This window comes from Pinus tabuliformis, chromosome 8 (genome assembly GCF_031772625.1).
Source record: "Pinus tabuliformis cultivar Carrire ecotype Pingquan chromosome 8, CPIR1, whole genome shotgun sequence".
In the NCBI taxonomy this organism is placed as follows: Eukaryota; Viridiplantae; Streptophyta; class Pinopsida; order Pinales; family Pinaceae; genus Pinus; species Pinus tabuliformis.
Genome location: NC_142294.1, coordinates 1,645,857,630 through 1,645,878,257, shown reverse-complemented (window position 1 = coordinate 1,645,878,257; position 20,628 = coordinate 1,645,857,630). Strand labels below are relative to the sequence as shown.

General features: G+C 40.3%; 1 protein-coding gene across 3 annotated transcripts in view; it reads left to right on the top strand.

Moving 5' to 3' along the window:
• The window catches only part of LOC149242479 (uric acid-xanthine permease-like), a 466,625-nt gene that overhangs the window by 25,412 nt on the left and 420,585 nt on the right, over positions 1-20,628 (top strand). For all 3 annotated transcript variants that reach the window (XM_089374250.1, XM_089374251.1, XM_089374249.1), the window contains exon 2: positions 18,089-18,158. In XM_089374250.1, the coding sequence (XP_089230376.1) occupies positions 18,089-18,158 (70 nt within the window). The remainder of the gene's footprint in view (positions 1-18,088; positions 18,159-20,628) is intronic.

The following is a 20,628-nucleotide window of genomic DNA, read 5'->3' as shown; positions in this document are numbered from 1 at the left end:
GTCTTGAAGGAAATCTGATTTGTTTTAGTAGCAGAGGGTAGTAATAGAGCATATCTACGCATTTCTAAAAGGAAGTGCGTGTAGCAGAGTAGGCACTCTAGCAGGGAGAGGAGGAGATTCCTGTTTATTTCTCAGTTGTGAGTTTTGCAAAAAAATGGCTTCGGTAGGACTCAGAGATTAGGACAGGTTAGATGGGGCATCCAACTATTGTATCTAGAAAGCTAGGATGACTTTTGTACTAGATGGTTTGAATATGTATTTAGAAAGAGTTGTATCCGTACCTACAGATGTTGATCAACTAGCAAATTACAATAAGGAGATGGCCAAGGCGAATAGGTTGATCCTCGATGGAGTTTGAGATCATGTTGTCTCACATATAGCGACCAAGAATATGGCCAAAGAAATGTGGGATGCTCTTACATCACTCTACCAGAATCCTTCCAAGAATTGGATGTTCCTAAAGGAGAAGCTGAGGATCACTAGGATGAAAAAAGGTGAAAGGGTTACTCCTTACCTCACTATGATTAAGGATGTCCAGAATGAGCTTTCTGCAGTTGGAGAGAGACCTCAAGACAATGAGCTAGTCCGTATAGCGCTCAACGATTTCACTGAGTAATGGGGTACCTTCATTCAAGGTATCACTAGATGAGATGATACCTTCTTTAGTCAAGAGGAGATGAGACTTGCTCTAGTCTAGAGTAATCTTAGCGGCAACAACAACAAAGGATCGAAGGGGATGAAGAAGGAGGATAATGTAGCCCTTGCATCAAAGGGCAAGACAAATAAAGGTCCCAGTCAAGTACAAGGCTCACTGGGAGGAGAAAAGAAAAAGGACCCGTCGAAGATTAAATGCTTCAGGTGTGGTGAGTTTGGTCACTATGATGCTTAGTGTCCTTAGAGGAAGAAGGACAAGAAGGAGAAGCAAGAGTAGGCAACAACTTCGACAGAGATTGATTAGTTGTCCGCTAGGTTGGAGGAAGATTTCGCACTATATGCAACTATACCTCTAGGAGAGAAGTGGGGTGACATTGAACTTTAGTCACCAAAAGTTGCATGACTTTTTGGGTAGGGTCCATAGAGGTGAGCATCAGACATGTGTTTCCTTATGGATCATTACCTTTGCTACAGGGGCCAACAATATTTTGTAGTAGGTTGGATCAATGTCAGCTTGATGCAGTCGATTCTTGAGGGACAGTTGCAGTACTAGTTGCAGTCAGATGTTGAGGGGCATAGTTCAGTTGCAACGCAGACAGACTCAGTGGGAAACACAGAGGCTAGTAGCAGTCAGAGACTCAGGAGACAATTGCAACATAGGGACACAGTTGATTCAATATTTTGGATTTCAGTTGCAATAGTTGCAGCAACAACAACGTGAGATTAGTTGCAGTGCAATGGAAGAGTTGGCAACAGTACAGTTGTACAATGTAGTGTCACCAGCAGCATAGATGCAGGATTGTTCAACTACAGTTGTGGCAGATGAATCAGAGTTGCGAAGTAGTTGGTGGGTAGTGGCCGTTTGTCATAGTTGTTAGACATCAACAACGTGTATGGCAGGAGATGTTACGAGACAGAGTATGGGAGAACACCTTCCTTGCTAAGAGGGAGTGTTAGTTTTGTAGCATCAGATAGGTGTTCTAGTCTCGACTTTGGTCAGAGTGGCTTAGAAACACAAGAGCTCCAAAACCTAGAAAAAGTTTTAGGAGAAACCACCTAGAGATGCCTTAATTAAGATAATTAGTTAGTAATTAAATTTTTCCTAAATATAACTTAGGAAAATTGATTAATTAACAAGAATTAATTGAGGAAGGTGAGATTTCTCTAGAAACTCACATGGATCAACCCAAGAATGATCTTAGCCATTGATGAGGATTTAATCATGGTCGTTGGTGAGCCAACGAGAGATTATAATTGGAGGTCAATGGGGTTGGAGCTAGATACACAGGAAGAGCAAGTTTCCTTGGCAGATCGATATTCCAAAGAGCAGTATTCAGCTGGAAGAATTCAAGCCAGAAGGAAGGAAGACTGAGAGGGAGATCACTAGTAGATTTTTGGAGGAGATTTCCAGTTTCGAAAGAGTTAGATGAGAGAGGGATGAGTTTTCCTCAAGGAGCTGTGCAAGGCCTACGCAGAGGGTTTTTGGGGAGAGTTCGATTCAGCCAGAGGAGGAGTCGATTCAGTTGTTAGAGGCTGGGATAAATTCCAGGAGGCCAAGTGAGTCACTTTCCGAGGTAGAGACAGGAAGCGCTGCAAGATTCAATGTGTTCCAGAGGTAGAGCAGATAGAGTCTGCGCAAGCACTGCGCAGAGGCGCACGCAGGGGCAGTTGGCATAGCCAGTTTGGCTGGATTTCAGAGTAGAATTAGTTGTGGTGTTGGCCTCACAGATATTTTCACTGTATTTCTCTCATATTGGATTGCTAGTTTTGGGCATTCAGATTGTACTTAGAATTTTTGCTGCTGCATAATAATAAAATACTCATTTGCTACATCAATTTTCCCGCATTGGGTTTTTCCGGGGACAATTGTCCAAAAATAACTGTGTCAAATTTTTGTATGCATGCTCTATATTTCTTAGTTTCAAACATTTTATTTTCTGCTGCATTTTTATGGTGAAAATTGGAGTTTTGATTTTATTTGTTGTTTTCCGGGGCAAATAAACTGCTTAATAAATTAATTAGTTAGAAGAATAATTTTCAATTGCTGCAATAGACTTGAAAATTTTCACAATCTAAGTGACATCCATCCTCATCCAGGCTCCGAAACAAGGCATAGTCCATTGAAAATGGTCAAGAACAACCTGGCGGCATCCTAAGTCCATTTGGGCACATCATCAAATAAATCTGTTACAACAAAATATAGAAGGCCATAAGGAGGGAATGCCTATAGGACAAAGAGCTAGACTAACTGCTAACAATGGGATAATGACCCACTGTCACCACAGCCAAGGTCCCTTGCTCTTTATGGACTTTCACCGATGTGAGGAGTCTCGGTAGGAAGGAGATCATTTAGAATAGATATACTAGGTAAAGGGCACTAAGTGATCAAGCTAGAGCTCATTCGAAAAAGAGGCTCAATAAGGTAAAAAGCTTCAAATAAGCAAATCAATCTCTAAGAAATGTCCTAAAAAAGAAGGCACAAGACATAGGGATTGGTGGTTTTTCAATGGTGATAGATATTCACAGGGCTCGGGAGAAAAGGATTCTTATGATTCACTTCAACATGTAGTGAGCTCATACAACCTTCAAGGAAGTCTTCAAGTTGAGGTAGAAGAACCTAGGGTTTCCCTCTTGGATCAACACCTAGGGCAAGAGATTTTTTGGATGAAACTTGAATGGATTCCCACCAAATTTGGAGAATAGGTAGCCTAGACCCTAATCTTGATGTTTAGGTTTTCAAATTCCCGAAAATTATCCTCCCAAAAATTTCGCTGCAAGCCCTAGATTTTCCCCTAGCCTTAAAAGGACAAAAATTTAAGAGGAAAAATTATGGATGAAAAGTAGAGATGACCACCAAGGACTTGGATTAGCACTTTGTCCTTTGGGCATATGGAGTATTAGGATGTTTAAGATGAGACTAATCATCCCTAAGGATGCTCAAAATCGATGCCCTAGGTACCAATTTCGAACATTTACCCACTTCAAGAGATAATGGAGTTCCATGGAGAATTCAAAGATATTCATCCACTAGGAACATTCATTACATGCCATACATTTGGATAACATATGCAATACTCTAATAGAAAGTTTTTCAAAATTAATTTCCAACAATTAGGGCACAATTTTAGCATATTCTAGAGCAAAAATTCCATACATTAAACAAATTCAAGAGAAAAATTCCATTAACATGAGGTACTTACAAAATGACATGGAATCCATCCAAAAATTCAAGAAATACCTCCAAAGAAGAAATGTGAATCATCTCCATACATCGAAATGCATCCAAAAAAGTTTCCAATAGCCAAAGAAAAAAGTGCAAGTACTTTACAGGAGAAAGAATGCAAGTGTGATGACGATCCAGTACAAATGAAGTTATGTTCTATTTATATGAGTCCTACTAGGTTGAATTATTAGCCTAAGCCGCTCAACATTAGAAAAATGGGCAAGATACATCCCTTGGTCACAAGCCGACCAAGTAGATTTACGAAATCATGAATTATCCATGTAGGGCCTCATGCTAGATCTAGGGCCTTTGGAAGGCCACGTTGGGTCCTATTTGTGCTAGAATGTGCAAGAGGGCTCCATAAATCTTGAACAAGGGGATGGCCCCTAACTCTCTATGCAAATCATCATGTGGGGCCCCAATTTTTGTTTGGGGCACAAAAACTGGTCTCATGGGTCTCTTGATGATAGAATAGCCTGTAATGCTCCAATGCTAAGGGCTTTGACAATGGTGCTTGCCCTCCCATGTCTCAATGGGGGAGACAAACATCTTCTGGGCCTTGGATCAACTGCCACATCACCTGGTGGATGCTAGGATGACCTAGGCATGCTGGTCCAAGTGCATCATCTCGTGAGTAAGGTGGGGTGATGAGCAGATCGCTGAGGGTGCTGAAGGTGCCAAAGACATGAAATGATGCTCTACACATGATGGGAGTCCCATGACTCTCAACACTTCACCCGGGAGTGTCAATATGATACTCTGGTGGACTTGGGCCCCAATTAAGTTTCCTAGCCCATGATGCACCACCTGCTAGTTACATATAATGTCCAATGCTATATCCTTACCATCAAGTACAATAATTCATTAGTGCATCTAAGTGAACCAAGCTTGTTAATCAAGGGCACATTAAGACTTCATTTTGGGCTTCCCTTTTGGGGCTTTGATCTCATAATAGTGTTACCTCCCTAGGTAGGAGTGGCTAATAAACAACCCTACTAGGTGTTCCCAACCCTTAAAGAGAAAGAAAGGTCCTTGATACATCCTTCAATTGATAGGTGGCATATGAATGATGATGAAATGGGTGGGATCACAGGGGTCTCAAGGCCAAATGCCATGGGTACAAGGATAGCAATAAAGAGAGATGTCTACATATTGGGTGTATAGATGTAGGAGGGAGAAATCATGGTTACATGAGTTACCCCGAACTTTGTTTTCCACCCTTTTTTTTCCTTTTTCCTTTCCTTGATTTTTCTTTGTATTATTGCTCGGAGCTTTGGGAAATTAGAGCATGTTGTCTATGATGTGAAGTAGTTATTACCCCCTTAAGGTGGGGTAGTTCATCACCCACCAGGGGTTGGGATCAGTGTTGAAAATATTGGTATCGGCAAAATATCGGCGAGGGTCCAGAAAACATCTTAGCAGCAATATCGGCGAAAATATCGGCAAACATAAAAAATGCATAATATATTCATTTTTTTTCTTCAGATTTTTAAACATATAAAAAGCAATAACAACATGAAATAAACACATTGGCACATAAATATGAAGAAAGCACTGATATATATGATGTCAAATAGAAATGATACATCAAAGGCGATACCAAATCCTGCTGATCCCTGATAATTGTCCATTCAAGGACTCAAATGTGGAGAACCAATACAAAATAACATCACATATATAAAAGTATCTCATCATCATGAGTTATATGTAGCAAAACAAATAAAACTAGCAGCTATCTATCTGAAATCACTGGGCTCTCCCCCTTTTACAGGAAAACATGATGGGATGTTTGCTAGGGCTGCCCCTAGTAGTAGAAGGCCCTGGCCCTGCCTTTGCACCTAGTGTCAAATAATGAGTGCTAGGTATGGAGTTGTGCTCTTCTATATCTATAGTAGATGGTGTTGATGCTGATGCTCCCATAGTGTCCTCCTCCTGCTCTTGCTCCTCCTTCGAGTGCTGCTCCTCCTCCTCTTGCTGCCCCTGTTCTAATGGATCATCTGGTTCTAACCATGAAGGTGACCAATGTTGCACGAAGCGGGGACAAAACGGGGATGTTTTTTGGAAGCGGGGACGCGGAAGCGTCATTTTCCAAAAATCTAGGAAGCAAAGCGTCTTGGAAGCATCTACTATATATATATATATTTATTTTTTATTTTTTTGCATTTATATTAAAAAAACATCCAAAATACAAAATTAGTTGTAGAAGACATGAAAACATGCATATTTTTACATAAATCAAGATAGATAGCATCCATTGTACATCAATGATTAATCATTCCATCATCAACCATCTACAATCTAGATTCCTCTTCTCTTGTCTAGCCTTTGCCTCTACTTCAATTCTATAGGTATTTTAGTCAACATTGCCTATTTTTGATCAAATAGCTTAATCCAAGCCTTATAATATGGTAGAGAAAGCTTAACATGCCTGATCAATGATTTTGACTTGAGTGAAGGGTATATAATTGCTAAGGCCATGACAAAGGAGTTCAACAATCAATAACACCAACACTGGGGGGGGTACATATAGGGCTTGTTGCTCTTGATTAAATGCCAATCACATGCCTTCATACATGATATAATTCAATGAAACACCACAATTCCATTGATCCTGAAAACTGTTAAGTCCGCTGAATTTTGAATGGGATATAAAATTCTATTCTCTCCATATGAAGCCCGATGAGGTTGGAACCACTCTTAAACATCCTGAGTCATTTCATGGTAATGTTAAAAAGTTAAGTAAAAGTGACATTCTCCTTTATCTTTCATTTCCTAGGGAGCGCCTTGGGAGTATTCGGAAAGTGTAGTTCCTCACAGAATAGTTCGAAATTTCCAAAAACAAAAAAGCCCCGTGGAACCATCCACCTTCTCTCGGATCTACTTGCGATCCGCGGTGGATACATGCCCGAACCTCCACAGATCCGCACTCGATCCTTTCTGGATCCGCGGATCGGGAAATAGGAATGGCGGATCGGGTAGTAGGAGCCGCAAATTGGGGCCCCACGAATCCATTTTTGCAGGAATCGCCAAAAAAAGACGATCTGCGGATCTGATTTTTCGATCCGCAATTTCGCCGAAGGATCGGTGGCGGATCCATACGGGACGCAGATCTGCCTTTGGATCCTTGGGGGGGGGGACGGTTCCTGCAACACTGGAGGTGACTCCTCCAATATGGGCTCAGACTCCACCCTCCACTGAGACAATACATCAATATTGTCTAAGGAAATGGCATCTAGATCCATTGGTGCTTATATTTGCCTCACTCGAAGTTGGATGTTGTAATGCACATACACTAAATCATTGAGGCGTGCGAACTCCAACCTGTAAGAGTGTCAAAAAACTAATGAGTCTTGACTCTTGACTCTTGACATTTGAAGGTCATAAACTAAATTACAATAAGTGTAATTGCTCAACTGAAAGCTGGAGCTCAAAGTTATACCTGTTGCGCTTTTTTGCGTGTATTTTCTCAAATACACTCCAATTGCGCTCACATCTTGAAGAGCTACATGTTTGACTCAAGATTCTTATGGCCAATTTTTGCAAATTTTGTGCCCTTGCACCATAGCTTCGCCACCAAATATCTACAACAAAATAAAGAAATAAAAAATTCAAAAACTTAAAACATAATTAAACTTTTAAATAAAAGTTACATAATTGAATTTAAAAAAATAGAATTATAAGTAAGGAAATTTTAAATTGAAAATTTTAATTTCTAATGAGTGATGACTTGTCACTTACATGGCATGAAGAGGGTCCTTTCCCTATAGCATCATCAAAGCCAAATAGGCCAACACAATCCCGATAAAACTGTATCTCGCGATTGATTTTGCTACGAAGCTCAGGATCAGGTACCATCGTATGAATATAGGAATGGAGCCCTTCCATCACCTCGCCATCAAAATCAAAGCCGCATTTGTATGAAAATGCGGTGTTGAGGAAGAGTGTTGCTGCATGAATGGGTCGATGAAGCATCCCTGTCCACCGACTATCAATCACATCCCATAACATCATATGCCTATCAAGGCTAGCAGAACTCTTGTTTGCATAATAAGAACGAATGGCCTCCTTGGCCCTATCCATGGCCTCATACAAATAAGCCATTGCAGGCTTCTCCCCATCTACCAATCTGAGAACCTTTACTATAGGTTCACTAACTGAGCATGCTTCTTCTACTCCACGCCAAAACATCTTAGAGTACACCATTTTTGCAATGGATTTCCCGTTCTGTCTCCTACTGTATCTACAATTACGCCAGTCATCAGAAACAAACATTTGCTTCAACTCGAACTGACATCGAAGCAAAGACTGAAGAGTAATAAAGTTTGTGGCAAAACGTGTGATCGAAGGACGCCGCAACTCCTTGTTTCTAATGAACTTCCTCATGAGGCTAAGAACAAAATCATGGTTATAAATAAACTTGGGGACGCTCCTAGCCATATCAACCGCCTCCTTGATGAAGGAGAGTTTCCCCATATCCTTAAGCAGCAAATCGAGACAATGTGTTGCACACGGAGTCCAGAACAATGTGCGATGCCTCTCCATAAGCATCTTGCCGGCAGACACATAATTAGCTGCATTGTTTGTTATGACTTGCACCACATTCTGCACACCAATCTCCCGAATGAACCCATCTAACAACTCACATATCGTAGTTGCATCTTTGATATGTTCTGATGCATCCACTGATTTAATAAACATGGTACCTTTAGGAAAATGTACCAAGAAATTTAGAAGGGCCCTACCCTTCCTATCTGTCCAACCATCAGACATCACTGTGCATCTAGTAACTTCCCATGTTTTTTTTCAACTCTGCCAATTTATAGTTGATGTCCTGCTTTTCTGCTTGAAGAATTGACCCCCGCAACTCCTCATATGTAGCACTTTTGTACCCTGGGCCCACAACAACAATAGCATCACACATTGGCTACCAAAATGGATTGGTTTTGGTGATGTTGAGAGCTAAGTCGCTCCAGAAAAGACACCTCCCCATGACTCTATTCGCTTCTTGCTTCTCCTTTTTTTTAACAAGTGATTTTATGCCAGGTTGTGATCCATGTCCTGTTCATGGAACAAAAATTGATGACCTCGCACTAGCAGTAGCAGGTGATGTTGTGGAGCCCCTCCCACTACCCTCAGCATCAAAATCAGAAGAAGATATTTCGAAAGATCTACCTGCATGTTCAACCTTGTTTCTTTCTGTCTCTTCCTTCTTTTTGTCTTTTTCATCAATTGCCTCAAGAGCTTTTTGTATAAGCTTCGGACTAGAAACTGTACAAATCCCAACATCATGTCCAGTGAGTCTAGCCATATGGTATTTCAATCGTGTAACCCCTCCTGTCATCCTGGTCCCACACAATTTGCATGTAAGATATGCCCGATTTGTCCCACCATCAGGCTCCCCATACTCCCAAAATGGGTCCAAGGCTTTTGGCATATTTGAATTTTGTAGTGAGCTAACTCAAACCTAGGGCACCCAAAAAAAAAATTGGAATTAAAAGGTAATAACCACCTCATTTTACAAAATAATTTTTTTGCTACATTATTTGCAATGTGAATTCAATGAAAAACCATAAATGACAATAAGAGGGTGCATTTGAAAGTTAAAAAAAAAATGGAGTTTGCTGTCCAAATATGGAGAAAACCCTTGCATTTGCTCATGGGCATGAAAATCATAGCAAATGGAAAAAAAAACAAGCAAAATGTTTGCAGGCAAATAGGCAAGCAAGAATAATCCTAAAACTATCAAAAAATTCATTAACACAGGGGTTTATTCGAACATCCCTGTTAATGGAAGAAATGAAATTGTCTCACTATTCTTCAATCTTAGATCAACAAAATCTTCATTGTTGGTGGCGATAATGGTTATTCAACACTCAAATCCTCCTTGGTAGCAAGCACATAGCTCTCCCCTTCCTTCTCCATCAATCAAAAATGAAAATGAATAAAAAAAATACAAAATGATAGGTGTTAGCTGCCCTAAACAAATAAGGCAAAGAAAAATAAAATATTAGGGAAGCAAAAAAGAAAAGAATGGCTTCATTTCGTATTTCTATAAATACACAGGCTGCTAGTCAAAATGCGCCACATTGGGAAATGTCAAATGTTATCTTCATATGCAGAAGGAAAGGGCAAAGGATTAAAGTTTTGCTCTAAGGTTTTATATCAATTAATTTTGGTGTATTAATCCCCTATTCCTAAGTTTTAAACCCCAAAATCACCCCTCCGCTCATATTTTCCTCCACCCACTTATTCCTAAGTTTTATTACCTCCCCATACATTGCAAATATTCCCCACTATGCAGTAAATTAATTCCCGCTGGCCCCACCGGGTGCCCTGTCACGTCACGTTAACTCTCTGCCACCTCTCACTCCATCTCCGCCCATCTCCTAAGATCTGATGGTCCACGCTGTATTTCGCCCCCCCTCACCATCCGAACTTTATCGTCGGGGGGAATGGGCGGTATTAGAAACCGCGCCCGCACTTACATGTCAATACCACAACTTTTCAGACCCCCCTCGGGCGAAACCATTAACCGCTTCCCCCCCGAAAAGTAGTTTCTCCGACTCTCGATACCACTCTTCTACCTGTTGCGCTCTCACCACATCATTTGCCCATTAACTCCACCAATTACATCCGCTCCCTCCAAAATTAAGCCATTAAGCAATCAATTGGTTTAGCCGTTAATCTAACGGACCCGCGCCACCTTCAATGGAAAAACCAGACTGTTATATAAACCTCCCTTTCACTCATTAACTAGTTACTAAATTCATACACTGCCACTGTTATTGCTCTGTTACAGGTTTGCTAGACTAAACTCCGACATTTTCACCTGCCAGTGACACTGTTCGCTCACATGTTTTCAGCCTATTACGTCTATTCTTGCCCCCAAATCCTGACTCCTCTCTGTGTATTGAAGCCTCCAATCCAGTTTTCACTACTGTCCTTAGCCTTATTCGAAGATGCCTCCAAAGGACAAGGGACCAGAAGAACCTGTCAATCCTCTGATCTATCCTCCCATTGATTTTCACCACATCCCTTTGGCTGACAGAGACCATAAAATCCATGAAACTCTCTGCGAATTTGACCTTTTTGAGATGTATTGTTGGCTCGAGGACAAATACATAGACAAATCCGATGACATTCAGTTGTGGGAATCCAATTTACCCCACTATGTTTTTCCCTGTACCCACAGCACCCCAGAATTTGTTAGGAAGTGTCATGCCTATTATCTGCCAAGCCAAAGAGCCATCATTGCCCCCACTAGAGAAATCCTGTTCACTATCACTCCTCAAGCCATAGACCAGATGATGCAAGCCCCCACAGTAGAGAATGCCACCCCCTTTTCTTATGAAGCACTTGTTGAATTATACCAGAAATTGGACTTTGCCAAGAGGGCTAAAACCCTTGAACTTTTCTTGACAGAAGATGCCTCATTGCCAAAGAAAAATCCTCCCTATCCCTCCTCTATTTTCCTTGAGAGAGCCAAGCAGATTATCACAGTCATCTCTTACCTCCTTGGCTACTACTAAGATTAGTGGGTAGATGATGCCATCATAGGATTTCTCTCCATTTTCTCTGCTGATTCTAAGCCTTCCATCATCTTTAACTTTAGCCAATTTCTTGTAGATTCAATTCATGAGCAGTTTATCAAATTTCAGATTGAGGAGATGTTCAAGTATGCCTCTGTGTTAGTCTATACGTTCTTGTATTTTCAAGGAGACAACATTCAGCTTGCCTTACAAAAGCTGGATGCAGAAGGGAACCGACAGTCAATCATCTTTTGGACTACTCTGGTGATGAAGGAACAAAAGGAATACACATACAAATAGTTCTTAGAGATGTTTGTGCAGCCAGCAATTAGTCTCTTAAGCAACAGAATAGAACCGAGGATCAGTGAGGAAAGTAGAAAGGTGTTGCAGCTATCAGACCAAGTTCAGACAGGGGATTGGTAGCTCTATCAAAACTATACAAAATTGAGAATATTTGGGTGTGAGCTTGCACCTTACAAGTTGCCTAAATTCCTCCCAATGGGGACTTTTGCTCTAGAGTACATAAGGCAAATGCTCAATATGGATGAGATCCACTTTGTAGTTGCCAAGAAGAAGTCCCAGTTCAAAATTAAAACACAGATTGGGCTTTTCATTTGCAATAACAGTGCAGCAGTGGGAAGAAGCAGATAAGCTACTAAAAGAAATGTAGTTCAACCTAAGCTTCACCTGGTCATATGATCCATTAGGTATCATTTCTAAATTAAGAATAGAAATCAAATCTACTGCTTATTTTCACACAGGCAAACCAAAGATAAAGAAGTACAAAAGCCAGCTACAATGGGTTGAGAATACCCTACAAGAGGCAAAAGAACAGCTGGTATCATCCTCTATAGTACAGACTCCTACTATGAAGGAGAAAGCAGCTAAGAGAAGCAGAGAAGAAGAGTCCCCTTCAGGAACTGAAATTTTCAGTGAAGGATTCAAAAGTATGTATAGGAAGAAGGCCAAGCTTAGTTCTAAACTAAGCCTCAGCAAGGATTCAGAGTAGGAGAACATTATCACCACTAATGAGCCACTTGTTTCCTCATTAGTGGGTGATCAGACCACACTATCTCCCACTACCTCCACGACTTCACAAGATCAGTAGCAAATGTAGACCAGCACATCTACTACAGGGGAGACAGAGAAAAGTATAATGGACATTTTTAAGGAAATAAAAGTAAGGAATGAGGCCTTGAAGATTAACACCTATAAGCAGTTCTAGAAGCAGACTTTCAGTTCTCAAAGCAGGCTATTGTCAGCCTTTGATTTAGAGAAAGGTAGAATGCAAATGGCATTCCTCTAGGCATTGCTTCCCCAGCCCAAGGCAACATTAGACTACAAGAATACAACACTTGAGTTTGATGTAAAAGACATACATCCCTTTGACCAAATGGAGATGCACAAGCAGCCCGGGGGAATGATTTTCTCCACTGTCACTAACACTGCTATGAGTTTTTCTAAATTGTCGGTTACATTAGCCAATGTTCAATCCCAAATGAAGATGGAGAAGGTCTCTGCACTTGCCAAAGACACCGGGATCAAAACTCTAGATGACTTGGTGATTAAATTGGGTTATGGCCCTGCAAACATCAATGTTGCAGAAGAGCTTGTAAAGAAAAAGAATTTAAACATAACAACATTAAGGAAGTAGTTGAAATTACTAGCTATAGAAGATCCTTTGGCCAAGGATATTGAAGAAACAGAGACACAAAAGGCATACATGATGAAGCTCATCATGGAGTAGAGTGCACAGTTGAAGCAAATGGAGACAGAGATGGAAAAGATGATTAAAGAAAAGGAGCAGGCTGCGAAAATGGCTGCAGCGTTAAATCATGGATAGGGATTGTCATTGATTGCCAACCACCCCCAATTAAAACCATAAATCTGGACATTGTGCTTCAAAGGATGCTGTTCAGTGACAGGTGAACAACGTTAATCAAAGCCTCATAACCACTGAGGGAGCCCCCTATGGTTCAACGACCAACTTGAACCTATAGGCTGGTTGGGTTGGTTTCTTGGCATAGTTTTTGTAGCCAAGGACTGCCTACGGAAAACAGGTACAACATGTTCCTTAATGATTTGGGGGCACTCATGGGGCCCTAGGAACTAGGGTGATGGCCATGATAAAAAGGGTAGAGCTCATGTTTGGATTTTGCCCATGTGCTATATTAATTGTCTTGACCATATTTTGCATTTTATAATATTCTTTTCTTTTGTTTCTTGCTTGTGGCCATGATATGCTTTTAATGTTGTTTTCGCTGCATCACCCTCCAAGATAACATTTATAGGCCTGATCCAGATACGTGGACAAGGGGAGGGGGTGTGCCATTTCCTTATGGACCTAGTGGTCATGTGGACCCAGAGAAGGAAAATGATGGAATAGGGCTTGTAATGTGCAGAGGCGAGTCAAAAATGTGGAATGGAAAAATAGGACCACACGACCAAAATCGAAGTTTCCAAAATAGTGCCTTTCCTCAAACCATAGGCCAATAGGGGAGATCCCATGACATTAGGATTGAGGATTAACCCACCATTTAAGGTGAGGGAACAAAATTATGGTCAAAGCCCTTCCTTCTTCCAAGTCACCTAGTAATCGATGCCCAAGATGGCCAAGAGCAACAAGCATAAGCACCTGATTGCACAATGAAAAGCATATCTTTTGGGTTGGATTTCCCACCTTCTAACATATGCTCTCGACAGATGGGTGAGGGAACATATGACTGATGTAAGGAGCGGAGAGCAAATGGCACAATGTATTGGCTACACTGGTGGTTGTCAGGGGCTGCTAGCTACTGACTACAAAGATAACTAGGAGAAAATTTCTCCTATGGGGTCACCCACTTTTGGTGGGTAGCATCTGGCTCCAACTGGGACACGATCTCTCTGTAGAGTGCACGATCAATGTACTCGAACGGGGAAGTCATGAAAACACCAACAATCCTCTGTAATATTCCTAATGGAAATATACAATGTTACACAAAGCAAACATAGCAGAGACACATATAAAAACTTACAACACATTTAACAACTAGAAATCTCCATGAACTGTGTTGATTTGAGCCATTTTATTGAGAAATAAGAGGGTACAGTTGTGAATATTCGGTGACCCCGAATCCTACTGCAACAAATGATAGTGTTTCTTTTATTTGTTAAACTAATCAAACAAATTACTTGCAGTTTCCTATTGCAAATATCAAAACATATACACTGCAGCCTTCACAAATACGATATTGCAGAAGAATTAAAAACAATGGAAGAATAGATGTGCACACACAATAAACACTATTATTTTTGGACTAATGTCCCCTGAAAAACCCAACTTGGGAAAATCAGTGCAGCAACTGAGGGTTTTAATATTATGCAGTAGTAAATCTGAGTACGAATCTATGGAAGCTCAAATCTAGCTTTCCATACAGAGAAAATGACCGACAGAAGTCTAGTGAGAAAAATCTCACTACCACTGGTGATTCGACATTGACCTTAGTTCAAGAGCTACTTCTTGCTATCTCTGCGTCACACTATGCAGATCTGCGTCAGCCTTGCTTGGACCAACATCTCTCTCACTCTACTGATCAACGCTGCTCTGGAAACTCGATCTTCTAGCCTTCGGGTTTCCGTTCCAGCTCCTGCCACTGAATCTTGACTTCTCCTTAGCAAAATATGAATCTACCTCTGAAGCATTGCGTTGCCTCTCTGCATTGCGTCAGCCTCTTTGTGGAGTATGTTGTCTCATTGCTTCGAGCTCACTAGCTCTCTCTCGGCAACTCAGTGCCACTACGTTAGAGTTCGATCTGCCAGTGAAATCGAATTGCTGGTGGCTCAAGTGTGTTCTCCGATCCCCATTGAATTTCTTCTTATAATCTCTTGTTGAGGCTTCAACGACTAAGATTAAAACATAATCGATGGCTAAGATTAACTAGAACTCGATCCATGTCTTCTTCTAGAAGATTCTCACCATGACTTAATTAATACCCTTTGATTAATCAGTTTTCCTAAGTTTAGACTTAGGCACCATTAAAAAAATATTAATTGTTTTATTTAAGTCATCTCTAGGTGGAATTTCTAGAAACAATTTCCGGGTTTTGGAGAATACGTGTATTCTAGCCTCTCCACCAAATTTCGTGGCTAGAACACATCCGATGCTACAAAATTCAACAACAATGTGGTGCTGGAAAGAGTGCACCTGGGTTCGCTCAAGGCAAGCTAGCTAAGCCCAAATGAACAATAAGAAATCCATCTCAAATCTACTGCAGCTCTGTCCTGGCTCTGCGCTGAAACTACCTAGAAAATATGTTGCTGACTGCAAAGAACTGTTGCTAGGGCCTCCTTGGGTACTCAGAAAATTCTGGGAAATCAACCTTGGGCTCTCCACCAATATTCCACAAAAACCCACGAAGGAATTGGCCAAATGTTGACCTTGGAATTTCGGTCCAATTTTCCCCTAGCTCCTCTAGCTGCTGGCTGAGTTGGGGCCCCTGTTTGACCCCCTGAATCTGCCCAGAAAATTTGGCCAAATTAATCTTGGCCTCTCCTCAATAAGCCTAGAAAAACCCAGAAAGGGTTTTTCCTAGTTTTGATGCTCCAAAATTGACCCCAAATGCTTGGCCCTCCTCCACAAGTAGAAGATGTAATTTGTAGCAAATGTTGTGTTTGTTGCTCGGCCAAAATGCTGGAAAAGCCTCCACAACACTTCCTCGGACTCCACCTCAAGTTTCAGCCCCTAACTCCCTTCACTGCAGACCTGGCTACCGCTCAAGCGTGCTATGTCAAAGACGCAATTTTTGAATAGATGATTGAATGACCAAAATGAGCGCCTCTTGCTCTTATTATCAAAGAGTCTCCAAGATGCCCATGTGGGCCTAGCTCGACTTTCCCCACCAACTTCGCTCCAATGAGAGCATCTTCCACATGTGGGCCGTAATTCTCCATGGGGCGGTCCCCACGCTCCACTAAAGCCGCAATATTTCCCTTCCTTCCTAATGTTTGGGCCCCCACTTAATCCGAAAATTCATGTGGGACCTCTGAACCCGGATCTCTTAAGTGCAAACATGAAATAAGACAAAATTGGGCAAGATTGATATTTCCCTTAGTAATATTGCTAAGTGGGAATGTCACATCCTCTGGGACCAAAGACCTGTATCCTACACATCACAAACAATGTTTGAAGCATGTGTCATGGGCGTACTTTTATCGCTCATGTTTTCATCAAATAATAAAACCATATAGAAAAGAAATATATTCTAGTTGTACAGGCTTCCACATACAGGCTTCCGAGAAAATATATTCTACTTGTATGGAAAACTTGTATAGGCTTCCACGTACACGGTTTCAACATTTGGCCCTGAATCTGGTATTAGAAAGACTACATTTCGTGGATGTTCAGCAACCTTTTACGGAATTCAAATTGGATTCTCGCAGAGAAAGTTATGCTGATTTTCCCTAGGATCCATGTTTAAGATTGAATTTTGGGGTTGTAAGAAACCCTAACTTGCACTGATCATAACATCCAAACCACAACGAATGTTTTGCAAAAACTTGAACTTGAATTACTTCGACCTGTAAAATTTTCATACCCCTAGCACAAACCAAAACGAAGTTATAGCAAAATTTTCAAGATGACTTGTTTTGAGGAAGACAATCCCGATACTCGTAAGCTCTAATACCAAATGTTATGTACCCATATCAAAATAACACAAAAACATAAGAAGAGATATATCAATGCCTTGATAATAAGCCACTTCGAGGGGGAAACCTCCTTTTACATCACATAAATGAACAATTCTTTGATGATTCAAATGACAAAACCTCCTTGGTATATATAGGAGTCTAAAGGGTAAAACTATAATTAGGGCCTACATAACAATAATAATGTAAGGGCACAACAATAACAATAGTGGGCTTCTATGGGGCACAACAAAAACAATATAGGGGCTAGACTTGTTACTAGTATTATAGAGCCCTAAAATGGGGCTACACTAGTATTATAGGGATCTAACAACCAATCTTGGCATGCCTATAGTGTTAAAAAAATAATCATGATTATTTTGAAATAATCATTCAGTTGATTGCATTGGGATTAATTTGATCATTTAGACATTATTTCATCTATGGTTATAATCCCTATTCGTCTCTCATGTTGTCATCAATAAGTACATAATGATAATAATGACATTAGGAACCTTGGATAAGTGATGAGTTTTCAATGCTGGCATCATGAACAAACCTTAAAAATGCTTTATGTGAGTTCATCTACTCTAGAAGTATATCCTTTCCAGAGCCATTGCCTTATTTGTCCATGGCTATTGCTTTAGGTTTTTGTTATTACCTGTTGTAAGATCCCAAACTCTAAATGGTATTATTAGTTTAATGGGTAATCAAATGCAAACAACTGTGTGAAAGTTCCTCATGTATAGCAAACTTCTATATCTCTTAATAGAATGTATATCACTGCATATTAAGTTCCTTACTAAAGGTAGTAACATACGTTTTAAATACAATTTTATTTTAAGGTCAAACCTTTAGGGTTGTTTATTATACAGAAATATGATTTTTACTCCAAATGAACATTAAAATATACATTTTAATACTGCTGCTTAGTTGATAGGAACAGTACCATACAAGTTATTGCATGTACATTTCATATAAAGTTAATTAGCAGTTTGTTATTTATACTGGGCAGGTTGGAGGCATCATCACTCCACCAATAATCATTGCAAGCAGTGCAAATTTTTCTGATGAAGTCCGAGCTTGTATGTTTCAGTTTATATTTTGCTTTGGATGCATTAGAAAATATTTTACTTCCTTGTTCATGATTGCGATCAACTGGATAGTGGATACATAGAGATATAGCTGTAATTCAGACTCATGACTTCATTACCCAATATAGATTGTATATATTATGTTCTTTGTTAACATCATGTAGATAAATAGAAATGCTGGTTCTACTCGATATAAAATTTTAACATTATGTATATTTAACGGTTTAATTTTTCTAGCTACCACTATAATGTGCTATTACAATAATTTTGGTATTTTTGGTTTAGTAATATTATATAAATAGTATTCTATTCTGGTCTTCATGTTAATTTGCAGATTCAACTTTAATAAGATGAATGAGTGGTGGGAAAATTAGAGGTTTGTTAATTTTCCATTGTTCTATGTTTAATACAATCACTCAATTCAATTCTTCTTCAATTAGCAATCACTTTTTATTTTTAACAAAATACAATCTTCCAATGATTAATAGCAACTGTTGACAGAACAGTAAATCCAATGCACAATAGAAGACAGCCAAGAGAAATAACAAGAGACACAAGATTTGGTCAAAGACCAGGGAAAACCCCATAAGGGGGGGAACTCCATAGGGGGGAAAACCCTTTCAAATTCTTCTTTTATTAGATTGTCATCAAATGTTCAGCCAAAAGATTACAGTGTTCCAATTCAACAAGGAAGAGCCAAAGTCAAATCCTTGACTTGTTCAACAATTCACAAACCAATATCCAAAAGATGAACCCTGCTACTGCTCAAACTAGTAGGGGACCTAAGGGGGATCCCTAAAGGGCAAATGCTAGGCTAAGGGAAACAAATGAAGACTTAGCCCACTGTCACCTCAACTAAGGCTCCCTTCTATTTACAGAATTTCACGGATGGGAGGAGGCCTGATATGTATGGAGTCACTAATGAACGATAAGTCAATGGATATGAGTGACCCAAACAAACCCTTTCCCAGAAAAGTTTGAAGGATGGAGCTTGTTTTCTTTCTAAGCAAGGTACTATGTATTTCTAGGGAAAGGAATAGAGGATTTTGAGGGTTTAGGTTTATGGGACAAGACTTTTGAAAGAGCTCCACAATCCCTAAAATCCTTGTTAGAATTAGTATCTCGGATGGTTCTTGAAGAATGATCTTTTAAAGGAGCGGGACCACACGGGGCCAAGTGGACCCAGTCTAGGGTATGAGGAAAGTATGTGGCAACCAATGATATTCTTACCCTAGACAAGGTGGGGAAAGGATCAAAGAAAGTATTTTCACTCAAAGGTGTTGTTTTGACCCTATGAGGTACTAGCCTTGGGGATGGCAAGGCAAGTTTTGATCCTGGAGCTAGGGCTTGTCTTTTCTCCCAACTCCACCGTCAGAATGTCTTCAAAATTGGAGGAGAGCTAGAGGAAAGGCCAATGGAAGAGACCCTAGGAGATTGAATTCTTTTGATGGCTAGCTTGTCGGGAAATTGATGCCCTAGGTACCCCAATGTGGCTAGTCCTGGAAGGATGTGAGAGAATATGAGTTTTAGTGACCACCCTTGGTAGATTAGTGCCTTAATCTTTGGGAGAATGGAGTCTATGTTGAGTATGAGTAGGATTTCTTGGTTCCCAGTCAAGGAGGCCTCAAGATGACTTCGTTTGCCTTCTAGGTCAAGAAGAAGCAACCTTGCAGCTTTTATACTTCGATGTGCAAGAGGAATGGCTTGTTAAGGTTGAATTTGTTAATAGAATTACCCCTAGGAGATTTCACTCCTATTACATGGGACATACATTGAGAGATGCTATAATAGAGACAAATTCCACAGTTTTAAGTAATAAATGCATGCAACAATTAGTCCTAGAACAACGAAAAATCTCAGTCCAACATATATGACAAAAGTGAACAAGAATAACATCAAAAGGTACGTACTTACACATAATAGAGTATATCCAGCCATTCACAATTGCCAATAAAGAAGCTACAAGAGAAGATAGACCAATATCCACACATCAAAACCCATCCATAAAGCTCCAATTCATCCTCTAGAAAAAGTGCGAAAATCTCAAGAGAGATAAGAGATCCAAACAAAAGTGATGATGAGCAAATGATCTCATCTCAGTTGTATTTATACACAAATTAGGAGTTGGAATTAGCCTCCTTGGTCTACATAAGCCCCAAAAATAAAATAATGTTCTAATAATTCAACTTTTGGTGTCATGCCCACCAAACTAGCTCATAAATGAAAAAGTATGCCTCTCAAGAGGTCAAATAATAATCTATGCATGTCGTAGGGCCCTCTAAGAGGCCTAATGAGGTCCATGGGTGCCACAATGAAGAATAGGACCCTCAAAAGCAGTGGACAAGGGGTTGGCCCCTTGTAATAACTTATGGTGCTCCAAATGACATGTGGGGGCACACAAGTGTCCTCATGGGTCTCCAAACAAATCAAAGATGCCTGTAGATCGCCTGTAAGGGCTAGG